This window comes from Phoca vitulina, unplaced genomic scaffold, assembly GCF_004348235.1.
Source record: "Phoca vitulina isolate PV1807 unplaced genomic scaffold, GSC_HSeal_1.0 scaffold2, whole genome shotgun sequence".
Lineage (NCBI taxonomy): Eukaryota > Metazoa > Chordata > Mammalia > Carnivora > Phocidae > Phoca > Phoca vitulina.
This window is the reverse complement of record NW_022589705.1, coordinates 99,869,165-99,886,148: the sequence shown is the minus strand read 5'-3', so window position 1 is coordinate 99,886,148 and position 16,984 is coordinate 99,869,165. Positions and strand designations below refer to the sequence as shown.

At 60.6% G+C, this 16,984-nt stretch overlaps 1 protein-coding gene across 2 annotated transcripts in view; it reads left to right on the top strand.

Moving 5' to 3' along the window:
- PRKCZ (protein kinase C zeta) overlaps positions 1–16,984 on the top strand; it is an 87,567-nt gene extending 70,583 nt beyond the window's left edge. For both annotated transcript variants that reach the window (XM_032395352.1, XM_032395344.1), the window contains exons 8-15: positions 8,025–8,111; positions 9,298–9,433; positions 9,604–9,691; positions 11,334–11,453; positions 12,040–12,119; positions 12,454–12,543; positions 16,274–16,389; positions 16,522–16,984. In XM_032395352.1, the coding sequence (XP_032251243.1) occupies positions 8,025–8,111; positions 9,298–9,433; positions 9,604–9,691; positions 11,334–11,453; positions 12,040–12,119; positions 12,454–12,543; positions 16,274–16,389; positions 16,522–16,609 (805 nt within the window). In that variant the 3' untranslated portion in view covers positions 16,610–16,984. The remainder of the gene's footprint in view (positions 1–8,024; positions 8,112–9,297; positions 9,434–9,603; positions 9,692–11,333; positions 11,454–12,039; positions 12,120–12,453; positions 12,544–16,273; positions 16,390–16,521) is intronic.

Genomic DNA, 16,984 nt, shown 5'->3' with positions numbered 1-16,984 from the left:
TGGAGCCGGGAGCCGGGGGGTCCGGGGGCTGGAGCCGGGAGCCGGGGTGACCCTCTGGCAGACGGGCCCCGCCGCGTGGCTGTGCACGGGCATCTTGGGCATGGCTGCTCAGAGTCGGGAAGTCTCTGAGAAGCCCACAGGAACCGAGCCTGGGAGGCGCTCGTGCACACGCACCCAGTTTTTCCTGAGGTCTGGAGCCACAGCTGGGGTGCAGGCCCAGCCCTCCTCTTGTCAGCTGTGCGACCTCGGAGTAACCCACCTGCACCCCAGTCTCCTCTGGGAAAGGGGAGCAGCAGGGACGCCGCCTCTTAGGGTCGCTGCAGGGATTAGTAAGATGTTAAAATGTTGACAGCAAGGCCCGGCTCGTGGTGAACTGTTGATAGAGCGCGCCTCTGTGAGGGCCTCGCCTGTGTTGGCGCCGGGCCTTTGAACAGATGCACCGCTGGGCTGTGTCCCGGCCCTGGGGGACCGGCAGCGTCCCCCGTCACGGTCGGGGGGCGATTAGCACTGCGCCCACAAACCCTCATGGCCAGCAGGACACCCACAGGGACTGAAGTCGTGAAATGCGATGAGGCCCCAGCAGCGAGCAGGGGTGTGGGCAGCTGCAGGGACAGGACACCTTGGGGGGCGCTCCACCTGCCGGGCGTACGCGTGGCCGCTGCCTCGGCTCCTGGGCTGTGGGCGGAGCACGCCGTCCTGAGGCCTTGCTGCGGGCCTGTCTCCAGGGGCCGGGGAGCCCGACCTGCCGCGCCGCAGACTGGACGACCAACCCCCGGAGCCGAGCCTGGTGCTGGGGGGCGGCCGCGGTAGACGTCTGCCGAGTGAGCTGGCAGCTTGCACTGAGCGCGGTCGTTGCCGGGGCCGCGGAACGGGGAGAAAGAAGGGTTTCTTTTCTCTCCCCTTCAAATCCAGCGCCCACCCTGGTCGACCGCGTTCTGTGCTCACGGCTACGTAGGATCCCCGGGTTTTCCTCAGCACCGTGTCACCACACACGGCATAAAACAAGTGCAGTGGTGTTTCTAACACAGGATAAACATCTGCGCTGTGGGGGAACATGCGGCACAGCCACGCAGACGGCCCGTCCTTCCCAGACAATGGCCAGAAGGAAAATTAACTACAAAATTGCTTCTGTTTGAGCTGTTCTGGGAAAAATGGGCTGAAGACTGTAGCTGAGGTGACTATTTTCACAACCCCCCCCCCCCCCATAAAATTGCAGTTTGGGGACATTTGTCGCACTTAGCATGATCTCAGATCTCAGATGAGCAAGCTGCCTTTAAAATATTTACAGTCGGCTCACTGCTCTGAGATACACAACCTTCTAACTGTGTGCCTCGAGTTATCATATTACACCCATTTCGTGTGGAACGTGCTCTCACTCTCTAAAAAAGAGCGGACCTGTTACACCTTGTTTGTTTACGGAAGAGCTCCACTCGCTGTGCGCTGACTTCGGCACTTGAGTGAATTGTTCTTGGTTCAAAGTGGCGTCTGGATATTAAATGCCACTTAGCCGGTGCTGTTCTGTGTGTTCTTCCGTATAAAGTGCACCTGAGGACTTGCCTGCAGCTCCGGAGAGACTTCAGCGCGCTCAGGCACGGCCCCGGCCCGGGGAGGGACCCCGGTGCTCCAGCGCGGGCGTGGGAATGTGGTGAAGGAGCAGCGTGTGGGGAGGGGGACAGGGATGCGTCCCAGAGGAGGTGGTGTGTGTTCACAAGGAGGAGACGGGCTCGGAGATGTGAGGGGTCATCCTGGAGCTATCCACAACCGCCTAGGCTCCAGGGAAACTGAGGCCCTGGTGGTGTTCTGCTGGGGAAGCCCGATGCCCGGTCCCTAGGAGGACTGGCAGTGTAGGGTCCGGACATAGGCACATGGAGGCCTGGAAGGAAGCCTCAGAGCGGAGCTGAGGACGGTATGTGTCGCCTGATGCCAGGGAGTGGGTGGCAGGATGCACCAAGCAACACCGCGGTGGAGATCTGGGGGCGGAAGTGAGGGTCTGCACACGGAGAGCTGGGGGACACGGGTCAGCGTGACACCTGTCCGGCGGGTGGTTGTGGATACGGTGGCCGCCGGAGGAGGTCAGGCCTCGAGCAGGGGTGATAGTTGACGTGCGGAGAGGCAAGTGAGCAGAGACACGGCCGGGTCGAGCCTCCTGGGGGGCTCAAAGGAAAACCGAGTTCTCTCGGGGCTTCTGCTAGTGGAGGGTGGCCGTGAGCGCAGCAGAAATCATCCGAGACCTTGGGAGTCCGGGTGAGCACATGAGTCACTACACCTTCAAAACACAATAAATTTGTTAGAGTCATAATTTAATTGAAGCCCAGAATAGAAGGAGCAGACGGTGAGAGTGACAGGCAGCAGAGCGCGTGCGGGGTATCGGTTCAGTGTCTGTTCCGAGGCGTGGCGGTGATGCCAAAGCCCTGAGTTTGCTCCCATCCCCTCTGGCTTGCCTAAAACGGCTAAGATTCGGTCCCAGCCCCCAGGGCCGCGGACAGCCCAGCCTGGGGGGCGTCGTGGGGAGGAAGGATTCTTCTGTCCCAAGTGGCCTGGGACTCACTGCGGCAGTTAGGAGATTTCGGTGGGGTTCGCCTGACTTCTGCAAGTACAGGTAGATGGCGCTGCTTTTAGAAACACCGTGGTGGCCGTCGGCGAATCATCCCAAAGCCCTGAGCAGGGACGGACCCTCAGGGACTGGCCTCCATCCACTGGGGACTGCACACCACTCTCACGTGCGAGCAGGTGGTGTGTCTTCCTGATCCGGAGGCGACTGGCCGCACTGGGGCAGGCATGTTACTGCCGTGTGCGTGGAGCGGAAGAGCACGGGTGCGGGCCCTGCTCTGCAGCGTCCTGGGACTGTGCCGACTGGACGTGGGGACCTGACTTGGATGAGGCCATGGTGCCCCCTCGTCCTCGCCCAGGACAGGCCTCGGGCAGGTGTGAGGGCCCAGATGAGAGGGGCTCCTTTTGTTGAGGAAACTGTCAGGGCAGACCTGAAAATGTGCTTTTCCCAATTATCTGGTGACATCAGAAACCACATGAAAGAATAGCTTCTTTTAAAAACTTGATGCAATTTTATTTTTGTTCTTCTTTATTTTAAGCAATCTCTACTCCCAATGTGGGGCTCAAACTCACGAGCCCGAGGTCAAGCATCGCGTGCTGCTCCGACCGAGCCGGCCGGGCGCCCCTGTGCAATCGTACGATGCAGGGAAGCGCCCAGGAGGAGGTCACTCTGCGGACGCGCAGTGCCCGGCGTGCCGCGGCCCCCGTTTTGCATCTTGTGTCTTCCTTGTTGCTCCTTAGTTTCCAATGTGGGTCACGTTTTAGTCACGCAGAGTCTTCACTTCCTGGCGTAATGTCTGTCCTGAGCACTCATCACTCATTTCCGCTGAATTCTTTCCTCCCAGCAGAGCGGCCAGCACCTCGTGTGCGGCTCCCGCGTCCGTGTTGTGCTCGGGGCCTCCTGAGCTGGGCGGTGGTTCTGGGTTTTCGGATGTGCGGTTAGGACGTCGGTAGATGGATGAGCCCTCCTTTCCAGCCCATGCCTGCGTACTGGTTTCCGATGACATGACCCGTTCCTACCGCGTGTGGTGGCTGGTGGTGGCCGGCAAGCCTGGCCTCTCCTGACCTCGCAGGAGTGTCCTGGTGTTTGCCCCGTGAGCGCACCACCGGCTGTTGTGGGAAAAGCAGAACCAAACGGCGTACAGGTTTTACGCAGGCGGCCTTGGCATTTGCTACCACAAGAGGCTGTAGGAGGTTGGGGACAGCAGAGACCCGTGTCCCCACCTGCAGCTGCCGCACGGGGATCCACAGAAGAGGTGTGCCCCCCCCCCCCCCGAGCTGCTGGACACAGGAGCCACCCCTCCCGCCCCTGAACGCCTGTCGCCTGGTCTCCTCCGTGCAGCTTGTAGGCTCCCAGCCCAGTAGTTGGCAGGAGGTTCTAGATGGGCCGAGAGAGGACAGGCCAGGACCCGGCCGGGAGAGTCATTAGGACGTTTACATCGATTTCTCGTTTACTGTCAAGAAAGAACGTGGAAGTGTTTCCAAGGTCTTCTCGCCTGTAGGGAGGCGGCTGTGATGGGCTTGAGTCCTCGGGGCTCCTAAACCCGTGAGTTGCGCCATCACCATGTGTAACTAGTGTTGACGGGTGCTTGACTCCCTGGGAGGCTGGGCCGCTCTCCGCGTATCACTCCCGTTCTGTGCTTTTAGACTCCGTTTACAGATGGTTCACGTAAGGGTTTCCACTGATACTCATTCTGGTTTTGATCTGTAGTACTCTCTTGTGCAGTCTTTACTGGATTTTTAAATTTTCTCATTTATTCTCTAGAACATTCTAAATTGCATTGGGATGACTGGGGCCTGGGGCTTGGGGAGAGGAGCTCCCCCTCCTGCCTCCCAGTTTTTGTTAACATGATGTTTATGTTTTCCTGGTGCTGACCTTCCCACCCTGACCCTCCCGTAGCTGCTTCCCTGTGTTGGTCTCTCATGGTTTGCTCCATTTCATGGTCAGGTGGCATCCTGAGTCCAGAGGGGGCCAGGGGTTGCCTTCCCCTTTCCCGTTCGAGGGCGCCTGCCCTGCCTTGGCCCCAGCTTACCAGGGCCAGCCTCGCCTCAAGGCCCCCAGATATTGGGGGGCGTGTTCCAGTGTTCTTCCTCTCTGGGGGGACCTGAGGCCCGGCTGGCCGTCTCCTGATCTGGCAGATCTCTTTGTGCAACATAAACCCTTCTACTGCCCCCGCTTTGTCAGATTCCTGTCTGCCAGCAGCATCCTCCGATCTTTGACCCGTCTGGTCCTACTGCACTCGACATAACCTTGCTTCTCTTTTCTTTCCTCTGTCCCCCGAGCGTCTTCTCCATCCTCATTGGACATTTCCCTTGGGGGGCGGGCACCCCTGTGATGTGGGGATGGTACCTGCAGGTGGGGGTTCTGAGCGTGGGTCCTGGATTCACCCACCTTGTCTGGTGTCAGATCTTACAGACAGCGACTGTGATCCTGAGAGGGTCCCTTACCTCTCCGGTGCCCCCGCTTCCCCGTCTGGCTCGTGATCCCTGGGTTAAACGTTGATGCACAGACGTGCTGAGTCTACAGCCTGAGGTTCAGTGGGAGCTGTAAGAGCTGTTCTCATGTTGTGTACTAGCAGTGGGCACTTTTGCTCAAAGGGCCAGATAGTCAGTACTTTCCCCTTTGAGGACCACGCGGTTTGTGTCGGAAGTATTCACCATGGTGCAAAGACAGCCGTACACGGTACGTGAAGATAGACACATGCAGTGTGCCAGTAAAACTTTATTTACAAACACAGGTGTCGGGCTGGACATGACCAGCTCCTAGTTGATAGCGTCACCTGTTGACCTGAGCATACGCTGTCTTACGGCATCGGTCTTTCCCTCTGAGCCGATGTGTGGGGGCTGGGTACTTTATTCCATGGGGGGAGGGGGGCAGGGGTGATGTGGGGAGGGTGTGGTAGGTCCTCGGAACTAAGGAGCAAGTCCGCGCCCGGCTCTGGCCAGGGGGTTCTGTGGGTGCCCTCCTATGCCCACGTTTACTCCAGCCAGCAGGGGCCACAGCCCCCAGGTTCCCGTCTGGGTGACCAGGGTCAGGGGGGTTAGGAACTGACCCGGCTCCACAGCCCTGCTTCTTTCCCTTCCTGGTGCAGCGTCCGAGCAGACTGTGGGAGAGTCTGGCCGAGTGCGGCCATCTGAGCTTGGCGGGCAGCCCCAGGCCTCTGGACCTGTCACCCTCCTCCCTCCGGGTTGGGTGGCCGTGTGACCCAGGGCCATGGGTGCAAGGACACGTGCCGTTCCCAAGCCACGCCATGAACTGCCGCGTGTGCCAGGCGCCCCCGAGCAGGAGGTGCACCCCACGGGCTCAGCCATGGACACGGCAGCCAGCCCTGAGTCACACGGGGCGTCGTCGTCAGAGAATCGGTCGCGTGGCTCTGGTACAGTTTTTGCTCTGAAGAAATGTCAAAAGTAGTCTTAAGGTTTATCTGTAGGCCAAAAAAAGAAAAAAAGCAAACCAAAAGCCTTACGTCTGCAGCTGCCGTGGAAAGAAAACTGAGATCCTCTGCTGTGGCTCCGATCGACTTTGCCAAGTGAACAAATCCCTTGATCAGGGGCTTCCCGGGACAGGGGACCAACGCCCCCAGATGCCCACGGCGGGCTTTCCTCTGGATAGGAAACAAAACTACCTTTGCTTCCACTTCTCTACGTTTTTAAACGCCCCCTTCATTTCTCAGTTCCCTAAGGCTGTCAACATTTTCCCAGAATTCGTGTTTTGTTATTTTCTCTGGAAGTGGCGTCAGGTTTGTCCCTGTTAGGGAAAGGCGCCGCAAGTGGGCCAGCAGCCCTGGAGGCGCTTCCTGGGGAGCGCAGCGTCGGGGTGCACGCCTCTCCTCCGGGAGGGGCAGGTTCTCAAGCGAGCCGCGCCAACTGGGGACACAGCTCCTGGTCGTTGTGGAAAATCTCTGTCTTGTGCTCTGAAGTCACCCTAAGAGTTTTCAATAAATACGCTTTTCTTTAACGCTTTGGCTGTTAGGTCCAAGGTCTCTCCGCGGGGGTGGGATGACCACCTCACTTGCCCACAGTGGCCGACAGGATGGGACGTGCCCCAGCAGACGCTCTGCCAAGGGCAGACGGTCAATATTTCCCGTCTCTCACGCCTACAGGCGTGTGAACACCGTCACACACAACACGTACGTGAGCGGGCGTAGCTCTGTGCCGGCAAAGCTTTACAGGCGCAGGTGAATGAATCCTGGGGAGGTCAAGCTTTCTTCGCCCTTCCAGACACACCCTCTGGAGGCAGGGGAGCAGAACGAGGGCCGAAGGAATTGCTCCTCGCCGCCCGAGAGGGTCACGGCTGCTCGCTTGGGGTCCAGGCCCGTTTCCATCTGCGTGTTGACGGATTTCGGGTTGTCGCTCTTGTAAGTGCACATGAGAACCTCCGTGGGTGGCCTCAGCTCGTGCACTCACTCAAGTAAAGCGACCCCCGTCTTCCCGGCGCTGTGAGGGCGGGGCACCTGTGACCCACAGGCCGACCCCGTCAGCTGTCTGCACTCACTCCCACTCCCCACCCAGAGGAACCGTGAGCTGCCCTCAGCAGGGTATCTCTGGAAGATTGTGCCTGAATTTAATTTTGAAAATGGCATCTCATTGAACTCGAGAAAGATGTCGCGTAGAAGGATCCACGTGGTAGAGTGTTTGGAGACTGGGATGGTGTGTGGTCCCAGTTCCTTAGTCACGGGGTCACGCAGGGTCACAAAGGGTCACACCGGCCTGCCCTGGCCCCAGCTGCCCCAGGCCTTCTCCCTGCCTCCAGGTCACCCCTGCACTGGGACAGTCCGCCCAGTGGCCAGGCTCCAGGCTGCAGCCCCACCCCCTTCTTTCTGCCCTGGTGTCCAGACCTCTGCAAGCTTGTCGGCTGTCCTCAGTGCCTCCTTACTGCCCTGCCCCCACCCAAGCCACCGGGGCAGCCCCCAGGACAGAGTAGCTCCTGTGCCTCCCTGGGGTCCATCCAGACTCGGTGGGCAGAGCAGTCGTTTGCCAGACGTGGCCACCCCCTCCCCTGGCCCGTGCACCTGCTGTCCCAGGCCCTGCGGCCTCCAGGGTGGTCCCACAGCTCCGTATCCTGCCCCTGCCTTGCCGGCCCCGTGGGGAGAACATGGGCTTCTGTGCTGGGGGCATGAGCGGCTGAATGGGAATTGTCATGTGTGTTCTCGGTCAGGTTCCCTATGTCGGGATCAGAACTGATCAGAACAAGAGACCCCATGGGCAGGATCTCTTGACGTCCGCCAGGATGACGCCCCAGGGATCTGGGTGCAGAGCCCGACTTCTCAGTCTGGGCTACTTTCCTCACCAGCCTGGGCCAGGCTAGGTGACCCTGGGCACCTCCCTGCTTCGGCCTCACCAGAGGGGAGCTGACCTGCCAGCGCCATGGTTGGTCCTGGTCATGGGGCTTCCCCACGTTGCGCCTGCCTCCGGCGAGGTCCGGCACGGGCCGCGTGGGGTCTCAGCCCACACCGCTCTCTCTCTCCCTTCAGGCTGTTCCTGGTCATAGAGTACGTCAACGGCGGGGACCTCATGTTCCATATGCAGAGACAGAGGAAGCTTCCGGAGGAGCACGCCAGGTGGGTGCCATGCTGGTGGGCAGGCAGGCGCGGGCCGGGCAGCGGGGCCTCTCCTCGGAGGCCAGCAGTGAGCTGGAAGGGAGGTGGAGTCCAGGGGGACATGGCAAGGAAGACGCCGCTGTCCCCTGCAGTGTGGCTCAGGGGTCCACGATTATGGAAGAGAAGGGGGTGCTCCTGGGAGAGAGTGCACAATGGCATTGCACGGTTCTGCCTTTTTCCTGTTTCCAAAACCGGGGAAGGGCAGGGGGCGCATACGTTCCGGCTGTAAACTCCCCTGAGTGGGCATCGGGCCACTTCTGGTTCTGGTTACACGGATGCAAAGCAGGGCACTAGCCCTCGGAGAAGAAGAACCTGTTTCTGTTTAGGTGATAGTGACCTAAGGGCCCGCCCTCCTCCTGCCGCCGCCGCCGCGGGGCCCACTCTGCCTCCTTTCCGTGGTTCTCCCAGCTCCTCGCTTCCTCGCCTAAAACAACTCCAAGCAGTTTTGTGAGTCTTCTTAGGTCCTTTCTGGGAAAGGCATGTAGTAAGTCAGGCATCGCTCACTCCCCACACACTAGCATTTTCACTTTTAATTGTGGACAGAACATAAAATTCACCGTGCTAGCCCTTGGCGAGTGCACGGCTCGGCGGCGTGAAGCACACTCACACCGCGGCGCGCCCGTCCCCGCCATCCGTCTCCGGAACGTTCCATCTTCCCGGACTGACGCTCCGCCCCCATGAGACACTGGCCCCCCGGCCTCCCCAGTCCCTGCTGTGACCTCTTGAGGGGGGATCCGACAGCATCTGTCCTTCTAGGACTGGCTCATGTCACTGAGCGGTGCATCCGCAAGGTCCGTCCGTGTCGCAGCAGGGCTCGGTACCCCGCTGTGTGGAGGGGCCACGCTTGCTTGTCCGTCCATCCGGTGAGGGGCACCTGGGTGGTCTCCACCTTTGGCCACAGTGAACAGTGCAGTTATGGACGGGGCTGTGCACACGTCTTCAAGACCCTAGCTCACGTGTTTGGTTTTCCTGATAGGCACAGGAATGTTGGTGATACTATTCCCATTTTATTGATGACAAAGCCGAGGGTCAGAGGCTGTAATAACATGCTCTTGGTCACTTCATTAGCCGCGTCCCCCCAGCTTCTGCTCTGCCCGCACGGGCCTCCCACCCAAGCTCCCCGTTGGGCTCTCTCTGCCGCCCCCAGATTCTACGCTGCTGAGATCTGTATCGCTCTCAACTTCCTCCATGAGCGAGGGATCATCTACCGGGATCTGAAGCTGGACAACGTCCTCCTCGACGCTGACGGCCACATCAAGTTAACTGACTACGGCATGTGCAAGGCGAGTACGCGGTCCGTGGGCGACACGCCCGCGTGGTCAGAGGTGCCCACCACCCGGTCACCGCGGCTCCAGGGGGCCCAGGGGCCTCGCTCGCGTTCACGGTCCTAAGCCGGCTTTCTCTGAGACACATCGTCCCACCAATGGGGGGGTAACTGACTTTGTCCCCACAGGAAGGCCTGGGCCCTGGTGACACGACCAGCACTTTCTGCGGAACCCCGAATTACATCGCCCCAGAAATCCTGCGGGGGGAGGAGTATGGTGAGCGGGGCTGTCGGGCGGGCGGGGGAGCTGCTCGCCGGCACATGGCAGGCGGATGCAGATGAGGACAGCCCCTGGGCCCTGGAGGCATGCTCTTCTCAGGGATGTGGTCCCGGAGCAGAGGGGGCCGGGTGGACCTGCAGGGGCTGACCCTGCCAGGGGTCCTAACCCGGACTCTGGGGCCCTAGCCCAGTAGCCAGGGAGAGCGGTTTTATTGACCGATTACACCTGAAATACACACCCCTCACTTTGTTCCCGGCCCCTGTCACCATCTGGCCTCAGCCCTTATTTGAACCTGTGTGGCCCCTCTCTGTCCTCCTGGGTGTCCACTCAGGCGTCCCCAGGTGGAGGAACTGGATAGGATTCCTTTTATCAAGGAGCCCTAAGCGGTGGGGAAGGAAGCAAAGCCACACACATGTACACGAGTGCCCCCAGCTTGCGTGCCACCCCCACCAGTGGGGGAGTGACCGAGGGGACAGGTTAACCCGCCTGCAGTCCCCATGGACAGCGTTTCTGCCCCTCTGCTTTCTCTGGGTTTGAAACAAAAATGAGATTACTCTATGTGTGCACGTGTGTGTGTGTGTGCTGGGTGTGTTTGTGTGGTGCATGTGCATGAGTGTGAAGTGCCACGTGTGACGCATGCGTGTACGTGTGTGATGCGTGTTTGTACATGTGTGTGCGTGTGCGTGGTGTGCGTGCATGTGTTTGTACATGTGTATGATACATATTTGTACGTGTGTGATGCATGCTTGTGCATGCGTGTGGTGTGCGTGTGATGCATGCCTGTGCGTGTTTATGTGTGGTGTATGCGCATGTGGTGTGCGTGTGATGCATGCTTGTGCGTGTGTGCCCACCCCACATACTCTTGTGTCCTAGTGTTTTCAGTGAGGCATGTCACAAATACACCATCAGATATTCTTAAACATTTTCTTTGCCATTAAAATGGGGGCTGGCTAGGTGGGCAGGTCACTTGCTCTCTCGGGTCAGAGGTGCCCACCAGGCTGCTATCCCCCGTGTCACTGAGGAGCCAGACAGGGAAGGACAGATGGCAGATGGGCAGACCAGGATCGGGCGTCTAGAAGCCGGTCTGGGCCTGGGGGTCCCGTACGGGATGGGGCAACAGCTCCAGAGGGCCTAAGGGGCTGCGGGCACAACTGAAGCCAGGCTCTCGCACTCCCATTCCCCGATGCGATAAAATACACCCTGAAGCAGCGACTGCAGGAGAATGTGGGGAAGACTGCTTGCGGCCTTCAAGAAAGGCAGTGTTCAAGTTGAGGTAGTAAGCCAAAGTAGAGTGAAAGGATGGTTGCCCCACAGGCTCGCTCAGCTTCCCAAGTCTGCGCGGCCAGAGGGCGGGCCACTGGTTGGCTTAAAAGGCGAGATGACAATCTGGAAAACCAGCAGAGAGCCAGCAAGAGGGTTAACGGCCCTGATGTGGAAACAGCTTTGCAACTAGTTAAGAAAAAAAAAAAGACACGGGCCCCAGGACGGTGGGCAGAGGGGAAGCCAGGCCGCCCAGGGCATGTCGGGGCACCGGGCCCAGCGTTGGCCAGAGCCGTGCCTGCGGCCGTGCTCCCCTGCCTCCCCACTGCATACGAGCCCCTGCCGACCGCCCGCGGCCCGGCCTGTGCCGTCCCTCCAGGCTTCAGCGTGGACTGGTGGGCGCTGGGGGTCCTGATGTTTGAGATGATGGCCGGGCGCTCCCCCTTTGACATCATCACGGACAACCCCGACATGAACACCGAGGACTACCTTTTCCAAGGTGCGTGGGCCACCAGGTGTCTCCCGAGGCTTCAGGTGCCGCCGCCCGGGCTGTGCGTTCGGGTCTCCCCCTACCCGCCCGTCCCGCACAAACAAGGTCGGCCCATCCCCACACACCTGCTCTCAGGGAAGCAAGGACCCGGGTGGGGAAGTGGGAGCGGCTGTGGTGTGGGGGGCCAGTTCACCGGGAAAGACAGCCTGTCCTGATTTAGCCCAGACTCCTTCCTGCCGCCGCCAGGTGTGCGCCTTGGAGGCGTGGGTGGGCGGGGCCCCGGTCAGGGCTCCTTGCCACCTGCAGGTGCCGAATTCCCTGCCCCTGGGATGCGGGCGCCCGGGAACGCGGTCGTCCCCGCAGCGCCCTCTGGTGGTCCTGTGCAGAGGCGCCCTTGTCCGTGAGGCCGCCGCAGGATCCGGGGCACATCCGGGGCGGGCGGGGCGGGGGGGCCTCTGTGGCGGAGAGACCCTGCTGCACGCAGGGAGCAGGGGCCAGGGGCCCTGCAGACCGCCCAGCTCCGGGCTGGGCAGAGCAAACAGCAGGGAGCCTCGGGAAGGAACCAAACTTCTCACCAGGGCCCCACTCGTTGCAGTAATCCTGGAGAAGCCCATCCGGATCCCCCGATTCCTCTCTGTGAAAGCCTCCCACGTCTTGAAAGGATTTTTAAACAAGGTACACGTGTGGCCGCCGAGAGGGCCGTCCGAGTGTGGCTGCCCAGGCTGCTGCGGGACCCGGGGTGGGGGGGCGGCTCTGCTTCCCGACCGGACCTCTGCCCTGTGCTTCGGCGTCTTCGGTCATACTTGCCAAAACAGAACGAGAAATTGTGCCCAAGAGAAATTCAGTGAAAGTTCCGTCCGTCTGCTCTCAGCTGGGTGCTGAGGCGGCGGAGGGCATGCGGTGAAGCTCTTTAGGTCACAGAGGGAAAGGAAGCTGCGTGTCCTCTGGCTGTGAATCCGGGCTGCTTTGCGCCTTACTGACTGGTCCTTATTTGAACTCTGACACCTAGGACCCCAAAGAGAGGCTCGGCTGCCGGCCACAGACGGGATTTTCCGATATCAAGTCTCACGCATTCTTCCGCAGCATAGACTGGGACCTGGTAAAGCACGGGGACCCGTTTGCTGACCCCCCACTCCAGGGCGGGCTGGGATGAAGGGTGTGGTGGGGCCGCCCTCTGGGGCCCTAGGAGAGGTGCTGCCTTGGTGTCCCCACCACGTGCTGTGCTGCCCGGGGGTCCGGTTGGGGACGTCCTTCATCTGTGACCGCACCGCCTGGTTGATTCTGTGTAAAATCCACTGGTGGGAGCCGGTTTCATGGTTGGTTTACCAGAACTTGCCCTTCTTGGTCCCATCTTGGGCCGCGGTGAACAGTGAAGGATACAAACCCTTTCCACTTTAGCACCCTGGTTCCTGGTACTAAAGGAAGATTGAACTGAATTTGGTTCACAACATATAAGTGGCTACAGAGTTACTGAAATATAACCTTTAAATTGTGCTCCTGAGACAAAGGAGATTAGCTAGCTAATTAAGTGAAGATTGAACTTTAGCTCAAACTAGATCGGAAGAAAGCCCCGCTCTGGGCACTGTCGCGTCTCCCCCTCCCGCCGCTGTGGAGGCCTGCGGCCAGTGCTGAGGCCCGCCGGGGGCAGGGCAGCTCTCGTCCACTCCCTCTGGTCACTGTCACTTTCCACCCACAGGACTGTCGTCTGCGCATTTGTGGGGTCGCGGTGAGGAGCGCGCTCAGACCACGCGCCCGCCCCGCCCACACCCAGCCCTGTCCAGGCCGCGGCTGGGTGATTTCAAAACACAATCCAGCGTCCTCTCCCTTGGAGTTATTAGACACAAATTCTTAGAACAATATTCAGAGCACAGGTACTTTTTAATTAAGAAAAAGACTTTGAGGGGCACCTGGCTGGCTCAGTCAGTGGAGCGTGCGACTCTTGATCTCAGAGTCGTGTGTTCAAGCCCCACGTTGGGTGTAGAGCTTACTCAAAAAAACGGAAGAAAAGAGAAACTGACTTTGATTGGTCCACTAGCACAAGGGAGGGGAAATTAGATTTGGGCTGGTTTCTGACCATTATCCGTACAGCTCGGGACACCTGGCCTGGAGGAAAGTGCCACCGCCAGGCGTCCACAACCCCCGGGCCACGCTGAGCCTCCGTGGCCCACGTATTGACGGGCCGGGCCCATGGCAGGGCCTCGGGGGTTCCGCACAGCACAGCCCCCAGCACTCGCTAGGCAGGTGTCATCCCGCTGAGCTGGAAAAGGCCTTCGTAGATACCTCGGCCACTGTCGGCGGGGCTCCAGCCAGATGCCGGGCCTCGGTGACAGTCCTCAGTGGCCCGTGACGCCGCAGCCCGAGGGTGGCATCTGGCCATCTCTGGTCAGTGCATCCTGGCCGGAAGCACTCAAGTGCAGCCTGCGTTTGCCGGGATCAGAAGGCTAAGGGTTGATGGCGTGCGTGTGAAATGATGAGGGTGCTCTTCCATAGCAGTGTCCGCATTTATAAGCCACGTCCAGACCCCAATCGGTCGAGGAAGGTGCAGGTGGTCCCCTAGGGGACACGGGGGCCTGCGGGCCCACCCTTGGCTCTGCGGAGTGCGTGACCACCCGCTCGGCCGCCGTTGCTGACACGCCTGAGCGGAAGGACGCGTACTGCGTGAGGCGGCCCGCGGGGTCCGAGCGCAGTGCCCCGCGGTACTTGAGGGGATGCTGTTTCGGTGGGAGGGATGTGCAGAGAGTGGAGGGGAAGAAGCATTTTGATAAAATGGGTACTGGGGTCGCTCTGCCCTCACAGGGCGGCTCCTGGAATTCCCTCACTACCCCCACGGCCGGGAGAGCAGGGTCCAGCACAGTCTCTGCTTCGCACACATCTGGTGGGGGGCTCACCACCTGGAGCTGGGGAAGCAGGGACTAGCGGACAGGAAGCCCCGCTCGGAGATGCGGTCACCCTGGACCCCACTCTGCCTCTCCCACCCAGTCCTCAGACACTCAGCCTCCAGGTCTGGGCCTCTGCCCGCCCCCAGGATGGGACTGCTCCCTGCCTAACCTTGCCAGGGGCGGCCTCCTCTGTCCAGGGACCTCCTGCTTCCTCTCAGGCTTCTCGGAGCCCCCGAGGCCCCCAGCACCCTCTGCGGGGCAGCCCACCGCCCTTGCCTCCTCCAGGCCCTCAGAACTGGAGCCTGCCTGGCTGCCACGCATGCCCCTTCCAGCCTCCTCTCTGCTCACACCGGCTCCGCGGAGCGGCGGCCTGCCCCTGGGCGGCATCCAGGTGGCCCTGTTCTTGCTCACTGCTTTTGACTGAGGAAAGGAGGTGACGCTCGTGAGACGCTCATGAGACAGTCTCGGAGGGAGGCTGAGCAGCCTCACACCCTCAGACCAGAGGATGGGGCCCCAGGATGGGGGGTGGGTGTGGAGGACCCCGGGAGAGCTTCTTGCTTGGGTCTGCTGCGACTTGCTATTTAAATCTTAAAGCAGCCAAGACCTAAGGTGGGGAAATAGCTTAAGAAATACCCCCCCACACTTTTTATCAGAAAAGATTGCATACAAAAGAATATGGGTCATTGTGTATAAAAGGTGAGAAGCAACAAGGACGGGGCCGTGGTCCCCACGCACACGGGTGACCGCTCTGCCTGCAGGGACAGCCCGTCCTCTCTGCCACATGCCCTCTCCTGCCCGGGGACCGGATGCCGTGCCAGCCACATCCCTGTGCGTGTCAGGCAGCCGGCGGGAAGGACTCATCCATGTCTGGGACACCCCCATGTCCTCCACTTGCCGAAGTGGGCCCCGAGCCGCTCATGTTCCACGCCCGCTCTGCTGCTGTTGTAACTGGAACGGCTCGTCACGTCGGCCTTGGACAGTTCCACGGCCTGCACGGGGACGTGTGGAGCCCCACGCGGGCAGGCGTGTCCAGGCTCAGCCCTACCGAGGGCCCAGCAGGCCTGGGCAGCGTGCTGCGTGCTTCCTCTCCCCGGCCTCACGCGGGGTTACGCGGCACGGAGGGGACCCAACACGATGGCCCCACGGGGCAGGGCCCGTGTCTCTTGCTCACAGCTCAGTGTTCTCGGGCACAGCGCACACCCGCTGGGGGCGGGGGGAGGCTTGCGTGTGTCACGGAGGGACTGGGCGAGCAGGCCCTCACTGTCCTCGCCCGTGTAACATGCCGCTGAGGGGCCCCTGGCCCGGGCACTCCGCCCTCTGGCACGAGCGTGTCTCAGCCCCATAAAGGGTGAGTTGGAAGTCAGACTCTGGATCCTGAGAAGCCCTGTTTCCTGCCTGACGAGCATCCCCTGTGATTAGAAACAGAGGGTCAGTTACGGCTTTTCGGGGAGGAAGGTCCCGGTGGGACAAGGGCTCACCAAGCGGCGGCGTGGGCAGCGGCGTCCCTGCTGAGTCCGAGCTCCTTTACGACCAGGGTTCCCAGTTGTAAGAAAGGAAATACTCCCGAGACCAGCCTGGTTCGGTTTCAGGGGCCGGGCTGTGGGGGTGCAGACGCCCAGCGGCTCTGTCCCGGGTACGGGCTGTGGGGGTGCAGACGCCCAGCGGCTCTGTCCCGGGTACGGGCTGTGGGGGTGCAGATGCCCGGCCAGCTCTGTCCCGGGTACAGGGCCCACGTGGCCCATGCTGCCAGCATTTCTAAACTCGGGATTTTTCTGGCTTCAGCTGCTTTCTCCTAGATTTGTGTTTAAGGGAAAAGAAAACTAGCCTTCAAAGACAGGACATGTTTAAACACGGAGTGTCTTCCTATTCCGTCCTGTGGTTTAAGTCCCTGCAAAAACCCAAGAGATGACAAAACGGTATCAATCTGACATCTTGCCTTGTTCTTCCCAGTTGGAGAAGAAGCAGGCCCTTCCGCCATTCCAGCCCCAGATAACCGACGAGTACGGTCTGGACAACTTCGACACCCAGTTCACCAGCGAGCCCGTGCAGCTGACCCCGGATGATGAGTAAGGCCTGGGGGGGGGGGGGGCGGCCAGGAGGGTCGGACCACCCCGTCCGCCGTCTGCCCTGTCCGGGTCGGCTGCGGGCTTGGGGGGCAGGGGCTGACACCAGTCCCCGCGCTCTGCCTGTGCTCACAGGGACGTCATAAAGAGGATCGACCAGTCCGAGTTTGAAGGTTTCGAGTACATCAACCCGTTACTGCTCTCCACCGAGGAGTCCGTGTGAGGCCGTCTTCTCTGTCATGGACACGTCTGTGAATGACCCCTTCACTCTATCCTTAACCACAGCGCATGCATGCCAGGCTGGACGCAAGGCTCCACGCGCGGCCAGGAGGGACACTTGCCGCTGAGACCGCGGACGGGGCGTCCAGCCGGCGCTTCTCGGAGCGGAACAGTCTGGCGTCTGGGCCCGCGCGGCCGGCTTCGTGCTGGAGGAGTTTGCTTCTTGTGCCTGTGCCGCGGAGGACCCGCGGTGACCGTGTCCGAGGGAGAAACTGCCCCACGATTTCGAAGGTGCACACTTTCCACAGAAACAGAACTGACCTGCTCCGCCAGGAGAGTTAGCCTATAATGTCCTGAGGAATAAAATGTGCCCATGATG